The sequence below is a fragment of the Vanessa tameamea genome, chromosome 27 (assembly GCF_037043105.1).
Source record: "Vanessa tameamea isolate UH-Manoa-2023 chromosome 27, ilVanTame1 primary haplotype, whole genome shotgun sequence".
Classification (NCBI taxonomy): Eukaryota; Metazoa; Arthropoda; class Insecta; order Lepidoptera; family Nymphalidae; genus Vanessa; species Vanessa tameamea.
In genome coordinates, this window is record NC_087335.1 from 3,185,530 (window position 1) to 3,204,392 (window position 18,863).

An 18,863-nucleotide genomic window follows, 5' to 3' on the forward strand; every position below is an offset into this window, starting at 1 on the left:
AAAAATATCTATGGCTCAAGAATCAAGATAGTAGGATAAAAAATTCATATACAGATGATTATTTTATGTATCTGTGCTCAATAATTCTACTTCGTGATTTCTGTGACTTTTGAAATTATTTCAATTCAAAGATTTCAAAGTTTATTCTGCTTGCAATCTTTTCATAAATAGTTTTATTACTATGGTTACTAAATACTAATTTATATAGACATTCAGTAAATAGGAAAGGTTATTAGGTACTCTTCGTATCAATTAGAATCTCAAAAAAAATAACTATAACGTATTGATCGTATGTATGTGTCTAACTGTCTAGTGTTACATTCACTACGCTTTAGCCTTCATTGTCATAGTATTCCTAATAGTATTAATTTTAAAAAAAAATGCAAAAACCTAAGACGGATTTGTTGGATGATTTTTAGTTGAAAGTCCGTTTAAGATGATGATTACAATTCACGGATTGCCTGTTACTGTAAGTATACGAATAAAATCGATCATAACATTCTGAAATTTTTGGTTATAAAAATATTTTGTTTCAGACGAAGTATCAGGATTTAAAAATACTAATAAAACAAGAATGCAATATAAATGACTTCATTCTCGATTGTTTGGTAAATGAAAACGACGGTACAAAGAAAGTTCGTGTTGGCCTTGCAAATGATTCTGAAGGAAATCACATAATAAAATGCCTGAGCGGTTATCGGATGTCAGGAAATACACTACGACTCACTCCTGTAGGGAAATCGGCTGTAAGTTATTTTAAGACATAATCATGTGTTGCTTTTTAACTAGATAGCTTTGATTAGTACTATTTTTATCCAATGTAATTTTTGTTGCCAAATTGACATACATTGATAGTAGCCAAATGTTTGCACTAATTTTGTAGTTAAAGCAAGATAGGAATGAAAAGTATATTATTTTTTTAAAATTTTTAAACAAAATTTTACAATTACTATATTAATACTGTTATTTTAACATATATAACTGAAACATTTGATTTTTTTTGTAAATTAATACTTGCTCTAAAATTAGAACTAAGGTATATAAGCTTGAAATAGATCTTGTAATATTTGCTAACATTATAACATTTTGTAACTTACACCAGCCTACAAATATTCCACAACAAAGCTCATTTGACACAAGGGATAATTACCAAGCCAGAAACGAGTATTCAAGCCAAGGGTTTAATGAGAGGAACAGTAATAGACTAGCCGAAACTGTTCGGCCTACACCATGGGCCGTTAATAATCAATGGTCATCTAATCAGCCAGTCCAAACCCAATTACCCAATAGTTATAGTTATCAACAACAACCACCAATAAATATGTCTTATGGACCACAAGTAAGGGTTATTATTATGGAAATATGCATATACATATTGCTATATTTAATAAATAATAATTTAAATACTTGTTTTTGAATACAACTATTTTGTTTCCAAATTGAACATTCCCAAAATATATATTAATAAATATGTTATTAATACTTCAAAATAGGCCTGATCTCTTATTTCTGAGTAAACTTATAAATAAATAAGACATTTTTTTTTGGTATGTCTATAGTGTTTTATAAAGTCATTTAAAATTTATTGTCTTCTTCAGACAAACCCACCTTTAAAGTCTCAATTGGAATCAAGAGACACAGTTCCTACTGGCCGTGGACCTCAAGAAACTCTATCATATGGATATAACCCTAAAAGCAACCTAATTAGCTTAGGGGTGAGTATAAATTAAACTTATGTTTATTTATATTGTGTACAACATTTACTATGGTTTAAATGAGATCTCGAACATCAATTCAATGAAAAAGTTTATTTTTTATTAGCTTCTCCCGTGATTGGAATAGGCTATAGCTTGTTTCCTCATTTAATTGTAATATAATATTCTAATTTTCATATACCATAGGTATAGTAGTATAGCCTAGGTATACAATACTGCACCAATAAACAATGCTCTACGTGCTAGAGCTTGGAACCAAGGGCATATTTGTGTCAACAATAAATATACGTGTCATAGCTTGCTATAATTATAGGCAGGCACAGTTTTGTTGTATTGTTATTTATATTAAAGATTGCAATCTTTCGAACATTCCAATAATGTTTTTTTAAGAGTTTTAATAATATTAAATTACATTAGATAAAGTAATAGTTATGTTACAGCCTAAAGAAACATATCATCAAAGGAACATTCCATCTACGTTGAGAGAAGTACCGGTGGCCAGTCGACCAATCCAGTCCAGCAGATACCCGACTCAGAACTATGAAATGCAGACAGAGAAACCAGTTAGTGTTTTACTATTAAATAATTTATTTCTATTATCAATCATATATCCGTTATATTTGTAATTAACATTGAATGTAGTTGTATTATTGAAATTCTATCTGTATATTGAGATGCGAACATCGAAAATGTAATTATACATTTTTGTTATATTTATTTTGGCAATTTTTGGAATTCTTTACGCCATGCTGCTCCAATTTGGTTTTTTGGATATTCATTCCACAATTATCCAAACCATGCAGGTATCTTCACAATATTTTCCTTTTTGTCCGAGAATAAGATGAATTTTGGACATAAATGACACACATGAAAAATCAGCAGTGCTTCCTGGGTTTGAACCTACATTTGTTTGTTTACGTGCTCTAACCAGTTAATCTTTATTTTTCAGATAACAATAATGAAAGACAATTTCCAAGGCCCCAATCAGTACAACGTAAGTGCTACATACATACATAGCCAAGGATCTGGAAACTATCCGGTGCAAATTCAACCATCGCCCTGGGCCTCACAGGTATTTGCAAATGCTGCAGACAACAAAAAAACTTTAACATTTAAGTTTTCTTTCACTCTTTGAATAATTATAAATCTGTATTTTTAATAGCTTGAACAAATAAATATTAAATTATTGATACTTTTTAAATATTTTTAGCAGCAACAGAAGCAATTTGAAAAACCCTCAATAGTTGCATATGAGAAAAAGTTATATGACGATAGGAAGTATCCCCAAGTAAATCAAATCAAGTCCATACCAGAGGTGCCGTCCAAATCAGAAGACCCCTACAAAGGATATGATAAGAGCAGGCAATTTTCGCCGCCACGGAGGTCTTATGGCAGAGACACGGCACCAGAAAGACGAATTTCACCTTCAGATAGAGACACTTCGCACCCAAGCAGGAATATATTGCCCGGTCGTAGATCGCCAGGAAGAAGAATTTCCCCTCCAGGCAGACAACCTATCTACCAGGATAGGCGTTCGCCTGGCCGTAGGCCTTCACCGAGAAGACGTAGTTCTCCACCTAATCGAGCTATGCATTCTAGCAGAGACATATCGCCAAGTGAAAGGCGAATTTCACCATCTGCCAGACATATTGCTCAAACTGGAAGGCCTGTGTCACCTGGTAGGAGACTGTCACCTAGCAGGCGAATTTCGCCGCCCGGCAGATCTATTATGGTCATAGAACGGCAGATTTCACCGCATGGTAGACGATTTTCACCAACCGGCAGACAAACTCCCCAAATCAGACAAGTGTCTCCAGGAAGAAAAATGTCTCCTATAAGAAAGTTTTCGCCATCTCATAGAAGGATCTCCCCGCAAGTTAAAAAAGAAGAGTATGAGCGTGGAAGAAGAGTCTCCCCACCTGCGCACTCACCTAGTAAGTTACTTTCTTATTTGCCGTTTAGAGAACATTTAGAGAATATGTAGATTTTAATTTTTATGTCATACTTAGGCGGCCCATGTTAGCGGTAGAATATCTGATAAGTGGGTGTCAAGTGAGTAAGTGACACCAAGTCAATATTAACTCTTAGTTCAATATTCTACTTAATGCAACATGCCGTAATGGTAACTTGTTAGTTCGCAAGGTTTGTGGCGCATTGGTGATGTGCCAGCTTCGGGCGATGATGGCCATTTATATACTATCAAGTAGTTCATTTGCTCGTATTTTCATATATCTATTAAAGGTTAATTTAAATCTGCATATTTTTACAAGCCTTAAACTACATCAGACCTATTTCGGTAGAAATTCCTAAGCTCTTTGCTAGTAGCTTCAGCTATATGGTTGTGTGCATTATGAAGGTATTGTGTTATATTGTAACGCCTTTATTAGTACAGGTATTCTGTAAGATGAAACTCACGACTCACTTCAGTACAAGAGCGTGAAATGTCAGATTATGATATACGACATTATAGTTTACAGGACACACGTATCAGAATGGTGAATTCTGACTTATTGTGATTACCGTAAGTCGGTCGTAAAAATTTTACGAGTGAAATACGAAGTGAGTACTAAAAAAAATCGCACTACTGTAGGGAATTGAAAGGATTGCTCGGTCCATAGTCGATAACATCTTGACAAAGCTGTACAGATTGCGGTCAAGAGATAACGATAAAAAAGTGAGAAAATAAAACGAAGCTTATAATATGATTTAATTGACTATTTTAAGTTTTAACTAATGGTATCTGATACTATTATTATTTCATAAATGATAGTTTTTTAGTTTCTATTATAATCCACTAGTCACTCTCTTTATTTCTTATATGTAGTCCTTTTTCTTTTTTTTATGTTATATGTAGGCGGACGAGCAAATGGCTACTTGATGGTAAGTGGTCACCACTGCCTATAGACTAGCCCTACCATCAACAAAACTGAACGCTTATAATCATTTTACTTACATTTATATCGATACAACGGAATATATTATTTGTTCAATTTTAATAATGTGTCTTATTTTATTTTTATTTCCATAATAAATATGTTATTAATTGAACAGTGGACCGGCGAGCTACAAGCCGTCCGTCTCCAAGCCGAGTCGTTCCGAGAGGAATAGCGTCGCACAGACAAGAGTCTCCACGGAGGCAAGGAAGGTGGGAACTGCAGGACATTTGCTTTTTTTTTCAAACGCATTAGATTTTCCTAAGATCATTAATTACACAACATTGCTATGACTTTTTTTATATAATTTCAAGTAAATACAAACAGATGTCCCAGAGTCCAATGATAATTTTAAACGGGGATGGCCTATGTTCTAATTCATGGGTAGCTAGAAAAAAAAGTCGACTTCTGCTTTTGGTATTTCATTCACATAATACTATATATAATATATAAATATTTATTCCAAAATGAACTAAACTAATCTTTCCTACCGTTCTTTGCCCTGCCTATATTTGCCAGTCCTCTGTTATAAATAAAATAAATATATAATTGTGTTCAAACTATGAATTATATTTCACGAAGGTACTCACCGCCACGTCTCCACACCGACAAGACTCAGGACTACCAAGAGGATCGTCGAGCTAGTAACATCAAGAGCGTTAGACCAGCATACGAGCCACAAACACAAGTAAGACTAAGTTATTAAGGACAACTTAACCACATCAGATATAACAATTAACTGTAAAGTTAAACTAAACTTAATATTTCAGAGCTTGATTGTGATTATTTTATAGTGGAGATTAGTTAAGTTAAGGGACATTGGGATAAGTTTGGTGTAATTAGTTTGTTTTATGTGAATTAAAGTAATTTCAGACGAAGAATTAAATGTTAAAATTAGGTCAAATAGTTACCGATGATTCCAATTAATGCAGCATCTTAACATCTACCGAGAATATGAGCTAGTGAAATATTACAATTATATTACTTCGGTCAAGAAAAAATTATTAATAAATGAAAATTTGAATTATATGATAATGATATGAGGAAATGTTGGTGTTTGTGAAGAATGTGGTTGAAAATATCTCTCAAGCTGTGTTTATTAGTTTGTCGTTTTCGGATATATATATATATATATATATATATTGAAATAATCTAAAGAACACAATGAACTTAGAGTTGATGAAGAATATCTATGGATTACTGTTTATGGAATATTTAAGGATTGCAAAATGCAAATATTGTATTTATTTTATAAGTAATATGTGTTATATTACTTGAAAATAAAATGCTAATAAAAAAATATAAAGCTCACTGGGAAAGTATTGATTCCGGTTTTTGAAGATTCATTTGGTGATTTTTTACTAATAGATTTTCATTTTTAGTAAAGTGGGAACTTTACTAAAAATGAAATATTTAAATCAATGATCATTTTTGAGTAAATGAAAAATGACACAAGTACGAACGAAACGATGAAATGTAACGAAAAGTTTGTTTTGGGAAATGTCATAGGAAATATAGAAATTGGCTCTATATCATAATGTTAAGTTGGGAAATTTTGTTATAATAATAGTTTATTAATGAGTTATTAGCAAAATATACAGAAATAATATTTTGCAATGGATTGTGGAGGAATAGTTCTCATTTAACAGTAAATGAGACAATTCAAGAGATTTTAAATGATATAAAAAAATTGCAAAACGCATCGCTGCTAATTTATTGAGAATTCGGTGACCATGGATTTTATAACAATGTAGGAAATTGAAATTAAAAAGACTGGAAGTGATACAATTTCAAACAAAGATGGTTGGTTCTACAATTTGGGATTATACAATCTGCTTGAAGAAATTTCTCAACAAACAAATGAGTAACAATTAGCATTTCAAGACTATTTTCGTGGATTTCTTTGATTATAATGACGAACAAAACAGGGGCACTTAAAATCGACACCGAACGAGTCCACCGTTAGTCGTAGAAGACTCGCTAGTCACTACTGTTTTGTAGTTAGACATAGTTAAGGTAAAGCCTTTTCTCATTGTGTGCTTAACAACCTCACCGGATCCGTACTTAATTCGATGGCATTTTGAATCTCTTGCTGTAGTAGCAAAACGGGAATTTTTCGATGATACACAAAGATGATCTATGGCGAATGACAATGGCATTGTGACTACATAACTATCGTCGTGGTACTTCTGGTATATCTTATTAGGTGCAGCTTTAAGAACATCGAATCGATTCAACAGGTAATCACAATTATTAATGGAAATTTCATTTAAGACCACGTATTTTACGTTAAAAGTTAATAACGACACAAATAATGACTTTTCTATTTTTCTTTATAAAATTTCGAAGACTTTAAAATTGATAATTGAATATAAAACTGTAATAGAAGGACTTGGACTAGATATTTTATAAACGACTATTAGGTTCGAGAAAATATGGATATATTTTTTTAATTCTGTTGATTAGCTACCATATTTGACTCTAATTAGATCAGAATTCACAAAACAAGGAGGGGCATTTCGTGTTAAGTATTTCTCGATAAAGCATCTAGGTGCAATAAACACTAACTGGCGGAGAATCAAGGCACCAGCAAATGTATATATACCCAAGAATAGTTTGCATTAAACTTTTCCATGCGATGTAAATGAGAAAATTGCAAACATATTATGATTCATCAGATAATCAATTTCCCTTAATTTCGGTAGATGGTTTTTAAATAAAATTTTGGGAGTATGAAAATATAAAAGATTACTATGCCTCAAACAAAACATACGACATTTAATCATTGAGATATCATAATTTGATTAGACATCACAAGAAAGAGTATAAAAGATATAAAAGCTATGTTTATTAAAGAACAAGAGGTACATTGTAGCTGATACTATTGAAGACCACCTAAATTCAAAGTTTAAATTTGCTAATACTAAGGTATTACCTAAAGTCGGTGAATTACGCAAGGCGATTAAGTAAAAACTGTGTTTACTCACTTCATTGTGTCATTGTTTTGAAAAAGGTGTTTTTCGAAGCGAAAATAGTAAGTATGGTAAAGGTATTAAAGATAGAGAAGAAAATATCGAACAAATTAATGAACATTTTTTAAAATTAATTGGCTGTTCAAGAAAACCAATACCTAATTGACTATAGCTTGTGGCTGTAATCAGAAGCTGTAATGCAGAAAAAAACTCGGAAAACCTTACTTGAATAAATGGAATACACGAACAAGACAGGAGAACTGACCTCGTACATCAATTAAAAATATAATTTGCTAGATTTTGAGGTTACACTTTTTCAGATAAAAAGAGTGTTTGTTATTTACATTTTTTTAATAAAATGAATATACGTTTTACCAATTCTATGTTTCTTATCTTTTTGAAATGATAAAAATAATATAATATTGATGCTATACATATTTAAAAATGTATAATAGGACTATCATTTTCGTGTTTGCATATTACATTTCAATTTACAGGCGTCAGATGAAGCTATATACTCAGGTGGTTACCGTCACAACGTCCGCGAGGACGTACAATATCCTGTATCAAGACAAGATTGGCAAGATAGGGAAAAGGCGTTTCCACCTAAGAATATCATAGAAGATAGAAGAGATGTATCAAGACTTCAGAAGTTTGATATACAACGAGCTTCGGATCAACAAAGACCAATAGAACAGGAATCGAAGAGATCCAGGTCTCGTACTTCTAGATCTCCAAGGCGCGAAAGATCGCCATTGCGGGATCGTTACAAACGTCATTCACCATCCCCCCGTTCTCCTCGGCGGTCTTGGGCCCTTGAGAAACGACGAAGCCCTGAAGCCCATGACCCACCACCGCCCCCTGTTTGGCCAGGACAAGGTGTCAGAGAAGACTACTCGCATCAAAATAGATCGATAATTCATGACCGTCAAATTGAAAAACATATTCCCGTCTGGGAACCTAGAGAAAAAAAACGCGATGATTACCCACCCGCTGACAACAGAAGGGATTTTGAAGAAGAAATCAGAATTCGAAAAGAGGTTGAAAAATGGAAACCCCTTCCTCTGTCGAGTCCTCAGGAGTCATCATCTCGTTTAGAGGATAAGAATCGCATACAAAAGGAATATACGAGGAAAGACTTTGAAGGTCATCGCGATTATATCCGTGAAGGCGAAATTCACAAACCTCATTCCGACAGGGTTGATAAAGCATATCAACGGCAGGACCGTGAAGTTACCCGTTATAAATCCGATCATGAACGAAAAGATGACATACCACGCAAAAGAGAAGAATACTCTGGTCGCATAGAAGAAAAAAAAAAGGAAATATTAGAAAAGCAAGAGCAACTGCAAAAGGAGATCGATGAAGTTTACAAAAGAGCCGTGGATTTTACAAAGAAAGCTGTGATGTACAGGACAGGTGAACACAAAAAAGAAGGTTACAATAGTGATAGACGTCGTGATGAAGATCATATTCCTAACGAGTATGAACGTTATAAACAAGATTCTTATGATGAAAGACGCAATCGTGATGATCAAAGTAAAGAATATTCTAAGGAAATATTTTCAAGGACTGATGACGTGAAGAGCTTAAGCGAAAACATTGCACAAAAACCGCGTTTCGAAATCGACGTCGCACAAAAAAGACACGCGTTAAGCCCAACGATCAAAGCAAAGAGGAGTAAAGCAATAGACGAAATCTCCGAAAAGATTTTATGTAAATATGGCAGTGCCTTGCCCAACGAGATTAAAAAACGGGTTCAAAGTGAACTTAAATGGACACTGGGACGGAAACTTCATGAACTATTTGGGGATAAGGACGTTTCTTTTATAGAAATGGTAATTAAGTTTAACGCAAAACACACTCAGAGGGATGAAGAAAATATTTTCGATGAAGTAGTATCTAGCTTGCCTAGTCACTATAGAAGTATGAAACGAGTTGCTCAAGGTAAGAATAAGAATGGTTCCGACTTTCACATTCTAATTGTTTATATTCTAGGCAATTTTATTAAAACGTTCTCATATTAAAGCATTTTAAACCATAATATAATAATATATGCATACATTTTTTAAAAATAGAATGTTAATTAAACTTGGTGTCCTGTCCTATTTTAAGAACATGATAAATGTAAAAGTAAATCACATCTAAAATATAAATAATAATAAATATAATTAACTTGCAGATGATTCTGATGTTCCTGCAAAAAATTCTAGGCGATCAACTGAACCGAACTTTATTAAAGGTAAGACTCTTCCTCTTCTAATATTACTTAGCTGTATACGCTTTACATTAACTAAGAGTATTCATGATAAAAAAAATGTGATTTTTTGACTTTTACAGATCAACATGAGCCTAGTCCACCTAGATTACACGGACAACAAAGTAAGTAACATTATTTTAATTGTATATATTTTTTATTATATTATAGCTTGACCTTGTTTGAAGTGTGGAATCGTATAGTCAACATTTCTATTATTAGTTCCAGATTGGAATGTTGGTATGATGTCAGTTGATGTTACAAATCCAGGGATTTTCATGAACTCTTCTCTTATGATGCCCTTTCCCGCTCAGTATCAATTCATGCCGACTTACCAGGAAGCTCCTCAACCGATTTTCGAAGAAAATAAAAAGGAGGGTTACAGTTTATATTTGTGTAAAGATGATTTTCAGCCAATAGTAGAGTACGAGACGGATAAATTAAAGGACTTTTTAATACAACAACTAATAAAGGTCACGGAAACTTGTGAGGGCTGGGCTCCCGACTTCACTCTTAATAAACAGAACAGCACTTACCGAAACGAAGTAATCACTCGCGATGAGCGGTCGAGGGATTGGCTTCTAAGTTTAGATTTTAGTGATTTCACCGAATTTAATGTTCTCGTATATACAACTGAGGAGTTGTGGTATGAGCGAGCGGCTATCTGGTTGCCAGGTCATTCCAGGTGTAGGAATATAGAACCATTATCAAAACTCAAGCTACAAAATAAAAAGTTGGAGGGCGTTAATATAGGTAAGTGGAAGTTTGTCAAAAAGATTGTCACCGATAAAGGTACACGCGTGTACGTAGACATGCCGCCATCTTCTGCCCGGGCTTTAGAAAAACACAAGATGATGTTGAGCTACGAACTCCAGAAAGTAAACGTGTTCCTTAAAGCGGTTGCGATAGATAAAGACGCTTTCGATGCGGGTCTGAATGAATCATCATTAAAAGTTCTTCCTTTATCGGCTAACTGTCCTATGCCTTCGCTGGGCCACGATCCGAATATTGTTAGAATTTCAGCTAAAGGTAATAAGCCATTATCCTTAATAACAGCAAGAAAAATTAAAGATCTCATAATATTTCGATTATTTAAGTACCATCAGCTTGAGGGTAAAAGTAGGACAGATTTTGTTAAATATGGTTTTTGTCAACCAGGATATCTTGGTATTTTACCAGAAAATGAAGAATCAAGAAAGTGGATCTCCTCCATTGATTTAGGGAAAATTAACCGTCAGCTTTTGGTAGTCATAGGAGCGGACGAAAATAAGACCATATATTTTAAAATGAATATTTTCATACCTAGAGATTATGCTGTTAACACAGCTCTTGTATATGAACGTTTACGACATAGTAATCAAGGTGTAAAGGGAGTTAATTTCAATTTATGGAAGAATCAAAAAATCGTTAAAAGTAACGCAAAAGCTATATTTCAAGTTGATATGGATTTGGAATCCGTTGAAACTATTTCTAAAATGAATTATCAATTAGACTACGTAGCGGATGGTCACGACATCAAGTGTGTGACGGTAGATGCTGAATTTTCTAGGTCTAAAGTAGAAGAAATGATTGCTAAATACAGAGCTGAAATGACTGATACGTATGATGTAGAAAATATGGAATTAGCATCTTCTGATTCAGAAGATGAAGTTATTTGTCTTGATTAATTTTCGGTATTAGTACTACGTACTAGTACGATCTTTTTTCTCTTTATCCTGTGCATTTCCTATTAATGTTAAATAATAAAGCATTTATTTGGTGAACATTTTGTTGTTTTTTTTATTTTGTTAATCGTAACTTTTAATATTTTTTTACAAAAAGTATAACTACTGATATTAAATATTGATTTAAAATGCCGTAATCGTCGACATACATCGAAAGGTATGTAAATACAATTATTACATTTTTAATTTAAAAAAAAATCAAAGATTTCTATATTTCAAAATTTTTCAGTTCTTCGGTTGTCGATGAGTCGGAAAGTGTTTCAGGACAAGTATGACTGAACACAAAGTTGAAATTTTTCTTATGCTGTGATGAATACGAAGTTTTCAAGAGTTCATTCTTCGTATATTTTTCAGTGGTAAGAATTTTTGTTTTAATCCTTTAACTTTTTTGGTATTCCAATATCGAAGAAAGCAAATCCATCATGTCCATAAAAAAAATGTAGTTCATCAGCTGTCAACATCACGTAGGTCTTTTTTTAGTTCCGACGGGTTCGATATAGTCTGCAGTATCAGCATTACTTTCAATGTTGTAAGTATCTGACTGGATTGTTTTTCTAGGATTTTTTTTCGTTAAGATTGACGTTGGCTTTGTTTTATTTTACAGGTTATAGAAAATTATTTATCTTCCTAAAATTTTATAAGTCTTGCTTAGCTTCTTCCATGTCATCTTCCTTGGCTTGTTAATGATTATCTTTGCTAGTCATCTGCATGATTGATACCCCTAAATTGATTATTTTTAAATTGTCTTTTCAAAAAGTAGTACTCTATTTCAATGGCAATATTCTTTGTTATCATTCAAATGACCATAATTGAAGTCGAAAGAACTTAATCAGATCTGATTCAGTTTGCAGTATTAACACAATCATTTCTCATCTCGACTGCATTACAAATAAATATTATTTTGACTCAATATTTGCTATGAGTTTCTAATCAACTAACAAATTGTTTATCATGAGTACCAATAATTGGAATTACCTTTTCCTTTGAGTTGTTATAATCCTTAACTTTCAATTTGTGGACCATACATTAGTTTTATATTATACTAACTTCAGTTCCTTTGGCTTGATCTTTGTTTGTATTTACATTGGATCAGAAGATGTTTCGATCTTCTACCAAATTCTTTCTATCGTTTCCAGGATTGAAATCATCTTTAGGGTACGTTACCAAACGCAAAAAAATACTCTGAAGTTTCTGCGCACCTCCTTATTGTTTATATTAAGTATCACTTGAACTCTGTAATGCCGAGTCGGTTTTTGTGGACTTGTTTTGGTTCAATTTTATATCTACTAAACATCGGAATTTCAGATTTTGTCGGTCCATTCTCATGCTCTCTATTCTATAAGTATGGTATCATTCAGTCATTCAAATATTACTTCTATGTTATTAAAAACAGTGGATCGTTTAATACAATAAACTTATAAGTTGCAGTTTATTTAGGAGAAGATTGTATAAACCTTCCTCTACATGTTTGGATGTGTGGTTCATTATAAAAATGCAAGGAAAAGCAAAACTTGGCCTCTTATGCAAAGGCCTTCTTTACTTTCCTGGAGAGTTTATTCCAATACTTTACTCAAATGTGTATACGTTTGGCAGAATTTCGTCCAATACATATAGACAGGTGTTTTGGCGATGTTTTCATTCAGTGCTTAGCAGGAGAAGAATAATAAACACGGTAACAGCAACTGGTCTAGATTTCACGTGTTTTATCCACTGGGTAGTCCCCAATTTTCATGAGTCCCTCGATCTACTCCCGCTCGGGAAAACGTAAGCTTTTAAGAAAGTTTAGTTAAATGAAAATCTATTCATCGTTACTTTTTAAAAACTAATTTTAAACATTTAAAAATAATGTTATTATTTGTGAATTTTTCTAAATAATAATTAATATAAATATAATTGCATGATCTAGTTATCTTCATATCACTTAATTATTTATGTACTAATTATTATTCCAGAACGTCCTGTTAGTTGCCGTGAAGCATTGAAGCCGAAAGTGAATACAGTTTCTGAGATAAAACGTTCGGTGGAAGTTACTCAAAAATCGCCTGAAACAAAACCTTTGAAACAAAAAACAGCTGAAAAAGAAGTAAAAGGTAAGAATAAACTATTCCTATTAAATTACTATTACATATAATTTAGCTTTACTTTAAATGAATTCGGTTAAATTATTATAAAAATTATAATATTTAATATACTTTGTATCCCGTACCAGAGAAAAAGCTAGAACTCGACGCTGAAACTGAAGAACCTGAAAAACAAGATGGCGGCCAATTTGAATTGAATGGGTTGATGACCAGAGTCTTGGAAGAAGAGTTGCAGACTATTATGATTGAGGTATGAGTTATAATTACATTGTAAAAGTTTAACATGTATCCTTTTTAAGTTTATTATGAATTATGTAGGAGTTTTCTGAATCCTTTCTGTTTTTTGAGCAATAATAGTTGGAAATTTTATCTTGGTGAGTTATATTAATATGAAATAATCTATCCCAATATGTTCTCAATTGTGTATCGACTACCCGAACATATCCGCGCAAAAAACTTGTAGCTACAGGGAATATAGAAAAAACATACTGTATTAAACGTACCTAGTACTTTAACTTTTGTTTTACATACTCGTTATCGTTTCGTTGTCAATTCTGAATCAGCCCTCATTTAGTTTAACTATACTAACGGCAAGATACGATGGCCGTTTTGACACATTAAAAAAATGATGTGAAATGTAAATTTATTATCGATATAATATATTCAAATTTTTGTTTTTTTGCAAGTAATTTAATTGAAATTTTTGTTGCAAGTAGTATCTGATTAAAAAGGTTTAATAAAAAAAATATAAAATAAGTTTAAGTAATATATTCGAACGATATCAATTTAAATCAAAAATTGGAATTAGAATGAATAACTTTATAAACACATTACACACAAGAAATAAATTGATACAAAAAAAGAAACCAAAAACATTTACTATCAAAATATAAAAAATAAAATATAAAATATTTACTGTCAACACAAATATAACACCGACTACGAGGTCGAGTGTGAGAGTGTGACGTACACGTTTACGCAAAAAAATAAATAAAAAAGTTATCTTCGCGGTACCCTAATATTTGTAGTTTAGAAATCACGTTCGATAAATTTTATGACTAACTGCGCGTCACTATTGACAATAAAGAACAACAATTTGTTCCTTTGATGTAATTATTTATTAAATACGAAACTTCATGAGCGGGCAAACGTCAAAACGGCCATCATAGCGTGCCGCTACTATAGTTAACAAATTTAAATAAAAAATGTTTATTACAAGTGACTCATAGTTAAAGAATAAAATTATAATACAAAATAAATTCAAGTTAATTAAATGATTACAATTAATTATTAAATTAGAAGAGGTATTAATTTGTGATTCTTAGTTATTTTATGTTAATTTTTCGTCAGGTCTGGCAAGCGCTGCCTGATGATCCACCTACAGAGGCAGAACGATTTGTTGCGGAAAGTCTTCGTAACGAAGCCAGCGACGAAATAAGAAATGTATGACTTTTGTATTAAAATATAATAACCACCATTTTAATAAATTTTCTTCCAAACTGTAATAATCAATTTATAAACTTTTTACAGGTTCTTGGACTCAATGTTACCAAAAGATTACTTAACGTCTATAATCCACTTTTTGTCAAGGTAAGTTCCATACAATTGTCTATAAATACGTATGTAAAACGAATTGCATTTATTCGTTTTTATTTAAAAAAAAACTTTAGAACGTGTTTTTTTTTTCATATATTAGTAATAGCTATATTTAAAAATAAGTATTTTTGTTAATCGCAGATTTGTTTCTCTTGCCGTCCTGAGAGCGGTTGTCTCACAAAATTTCTGGATGAATACAAGATAAAGGGTTTCAAACGCATTCATAAAGAGACCAATACATTTGCTGCGCGACTTACCTCGATAACAGACTTTGACAATATCTGTTCTGCCAAAGATATCCGCTGTGGTGAGTATACGAGAACATAATCTAAAAATTAGTTAAATTAAAAAAATAATTAAAAATTTAAAAAACATTATGTAATTTTGTTCCAGGAAGCGCGAGAATAACTGTATCATCATGTTATAGATTCCTACAATGTCCTAAGCAACTCAATACAATATTTGCAAACAATGATGAAGAAGTTGGAACTGAAAAAGATGAGAAAGATACAAATGAAATAGAGGAAGATGAGAAAGAAGCAGTCACACCTAAAGAAAAATTAATTCTTGAATCAAATACCCGAGAAGAAAAACTAATTATAGTACCTAAAGAGAAAGAGCAAAAAAATAAAATGGTAGCAATCGAAACTACGGAAACAACTCATGCACAAAAAAATGTATTATCTGAAAAAGTCAAACCAATGGAAAATATAATCCAGAAAAAATCAGTTGTAACAAAATCGCGTTCTTCCGAAAATAATCCTAAAATCGAAGAACCCAAAAAAACGAATAAAATGAAAAGTCCTACAGGTAAACCTAATATTTCTGGAAATAAAATTAAAATCGAAGAAAACAATACAATAAAAAGTCCAAGTACAAAACCTAATACTTCTAAAAATAAACCTAAAGTCGAAGAACCGAAAGAGAACAATAAAATCAAAAGACCTATAGCCAAACCGGTACAGAAGACTGTTTCAAAAGAATCTTCCAGAGATAAAATTTTGAGCAAACCCTTAAAAGCAAACGCTTTAAAACAAAATATTATTATTAATGAAGATGATATAACTGATTTTGATATTGACAATGAATTTGATGAAGATGATGAAATGAATGATGAAGAAATACTAGCTCTCATATCTGGTGGTGTTATTATTGACGAATGCATTGGTTCCGACGATGAATAACATTTTTTTTTTAAATCATATTGCTGAATTATTATTTTTGTTTAAAAAGAATTAAAATATTGTTTCAGGATGTAATTAATTATTACAAGATACACTTTTAACCTAAGAAATAGGATAAATAGGAATTAGGTCATTTCTTTTTAAACTACATGTTGATAAATAAAATGTGATGTACTAAGTATGACTTTTTTTTACTGGCATTTCTTGGTTAACAAATGTTTTTAATAAAAATACTCATAATGTACTGTAACTATTCCCTTCCTAACTTAATTAAAATATAATTTTACGTTTATATTTCTAATATTTAAATATCGGTTTGGCTCGTGAGTTCGTCTAGTTAGTTAGGATCCATATAACGTTGATTTTGTGTAATAACCGTGTTCTTTTAGAGCGTCAGAGATTATAAGTTCAATCGACTATAGAGGAGTCAAATAAAACCAGGTTTATCTTTTAAATGCGTTTTTAATATAAATATTTTGTTTAATTATTTTAATAATAATCGAATGTATCAGATACCGGTCCCATTTCCTTTAACACCTCTTATGAGTAGCTGAAGGATGTCCGCTCATACCCATCTTTATATATTTAATTGTTTTGAAAAATATAAAAGGGGGAGAAGGTTGAAATGGCCCCGTGCCCTCCATCAACTGTAGATTCCAACCATAGATCGGCGAACCTTCCTCGAACATGGGAAGTGCAATTTTATAGTGTGCCAACACTTTGTTAAATAATATATGAACTAGAACTAAAGTCCAGCAGGTATCACAGCCGTAGCTGAGGTGTATAAAAGACTAATAGTCTTATTAATAAACTAGACCGTAGTCCAGCGGATAGCACAGTAATATAACGATTAGACTTATAAATAAATCAACAAACTAGGCCGTGGTCCGGTGGTTTTCACAGTCATAACTGTGGTGTTTATAAAGTAGCCAATGCTACAAAAATAATAATAAATATAAGGATCAATGTCCCATAAATAGTCAATCAGTCATAGCTGAGGAAATCTGTAGTCAATAGGTTAAACCCTGGATTATCATTGCATTAAATCACTGTTTCTCATATCAGTTCAAGTGCACGATCATCAGGCGGCCTAATGCAAGCAAAACGTTATTCGTTTCTATATCCGCAGAGTGTCGTTTTATCGTAAGATAATAAGTAATAATTCCAAACACAGTGGAATAATATTCAATGAAACTCATAGATTACTGCGTAGGAATAATTTAAGTGGATTTAACATAATTTGTTATATTTTCTAACGTAGTAGGTTATAAAGTATGAATATATATATAACATAAACGTATAATCGTATTCTTCTTATAACTAAATCAAACGTTTTCTTAACTAGCTTAATATATAAACCTTATATACGCTTCGCGTATTACGTTTTACTTAAATCTATAACTATACAGTGGATATGCTTAACTCTAGCCTACAACAGGCACACACCCGATAGTCGATTACCTAAACCAGCTTAGAACTCAGATCGATTATTTGCACGTGATAAGCAACTTCAAAGAGATATACGCAGCCTTATTACTAAACTAGGTGCCCTACTACAATGTCTCTTATAATATCCTTAACACTGAGCGAAGAAGGCGTCCCTAAAAGGACGAACATTTTGCTACAAACGACACTTCTCGTATAAAGCGATTAGTGCGCCATATATAGTAGCCAGCCTGGATGAAATCCATTATTTGGGTCCTTCACACTGCATGAACGTATCATTTCAGCATTATTACAGCCTCCGCAACGCCCTGCAACATTCGGTCGTGATTCTGGTACTACCGATTGATGAGAGACATCAATAACGACATCGTAACGTCAACCAGCCATAGCTCAGTAACACATAGTACATACACTACTCTAGCAATCCGGTAAGACAGAGTGTGGGACACTACCATATCGCCAAAGACGTTATAAAGTCACCTCAAACCCCGAAACTATCTCACGTAGGCAGCCTCATTGGTAACAGAAGGAGGGACACTACCGTATCGCCGAAGACGTTATACAGTAACCTCAAACTTCGCAACTGCATCACCTAAGCAAATTCAAGACGACATCGCCACAAGGGACACTAATGCAGCGACTCTCGGTCAAGCCATACAGTCTCAGACCACGCGTCGAATCATCAAGAATCCACCAGAGTATATTCAGTACAGTACTCGTGCGCGATCATTTTGCATGTGCATAGTACATATATATTATAAAGGTATTGTTATTTAACAATAAAAATTTTAAAACATCAACATCATTAGATCGTTGTCGTCGTGATCGTACCAAACAGTTATATCAAACTTGAATCTGTTTACTGATAATAATTGAAGAGTTTTATAACGACCGCTTTACGAACTTACATCCGTCGATCGTCACAGTTTTACATGAAGATTTTTGATTTCGACCG

General features: G+C 32.6%; 1 protein-coding gene across 5 annotated transcripts; it reads left to right on the forward strand.

The window, feature by feature from the left end:
• Positions 1-145: 145 nt before the first annotated feature.
• On the forward strand, positions 146-16,641 carry LOC113391994 (microtubule-associated protein futsch-like). 5 transcript variants are annotated; one of them, XM_064219233.1, is made up of 18 exons: positions 152-469; positions 537-746; positions 1,103-1,339; positions 1,599-1,715; positions 2,156-2,278; positions 2,665-2,787; positions 2,926-3,649; positions 4,767-4,860; positions 5,231-5,336; positions 8,118-9,567; positions 9,803-9,862; positions 9,961-10,002; positions 13,554-13,691; positions 13,811-13,932; positions 15,033-15,125; positions 15,213-15,272; positions 15,420-15,585; positions 15,672-16,641. In XM_064219233.1, the coding sequence occupies exons 1-18, from the start codon at positions 437-439 to the stop codon at positions 16,460-16,462; spliced, it is 4,689 nt and encodes a 1,562-aa protein (XP_064075303.1). In that variant the 5' UTR covers positions 152-436; the 3' UTR covers positions 16,463-16,641. The 5 variants fall into 5 exon arrangements, with proteins under 5 accessions (XP_064075305.1, XP_026483955.2, XP_026483954.2 ...); XM_064219234.1 differs by lacking the exon at positions 9,961-10,002; XM_026628170.2 differs by lacking the exons at positions 13,554-13,691; positions 13,811-13,932; positions 15,033-15,125; ... (1 more) ...; positions 15,420-15,585; positions 15,672-16,641 and adding an exon at positions 10,100-11,641 and having other exon boundaries at positions 147-469; positions 2,929-3,649.
• Positions 16,642-18,863: the final 2,222 nt, after the last annotated feature.

Excerpts from the sequence above, each read along its gene's own strand:
- LOC113391994 (XM_026628169.2), top strand. The coding sequence starts at position 437 with ATGATGATTACAATTCACGGATTGCCTGTTACT. Across the intron at positions 1,340-1,598 it reads ATATGTCTTATGGACCACAA|ACAAACCCACCTTTAAAGTC; the intron begins GTAAGGGTTATT and ends TGTCTTCTTCAG. Across the intron at positions 4,861-5,230 it reads TCTCCACGGAGGCAAGGAAG|GTACTCACCGCCACGTCTCC; the intron begins GTGGGAACTGCA and ends TATTTCACGAAG.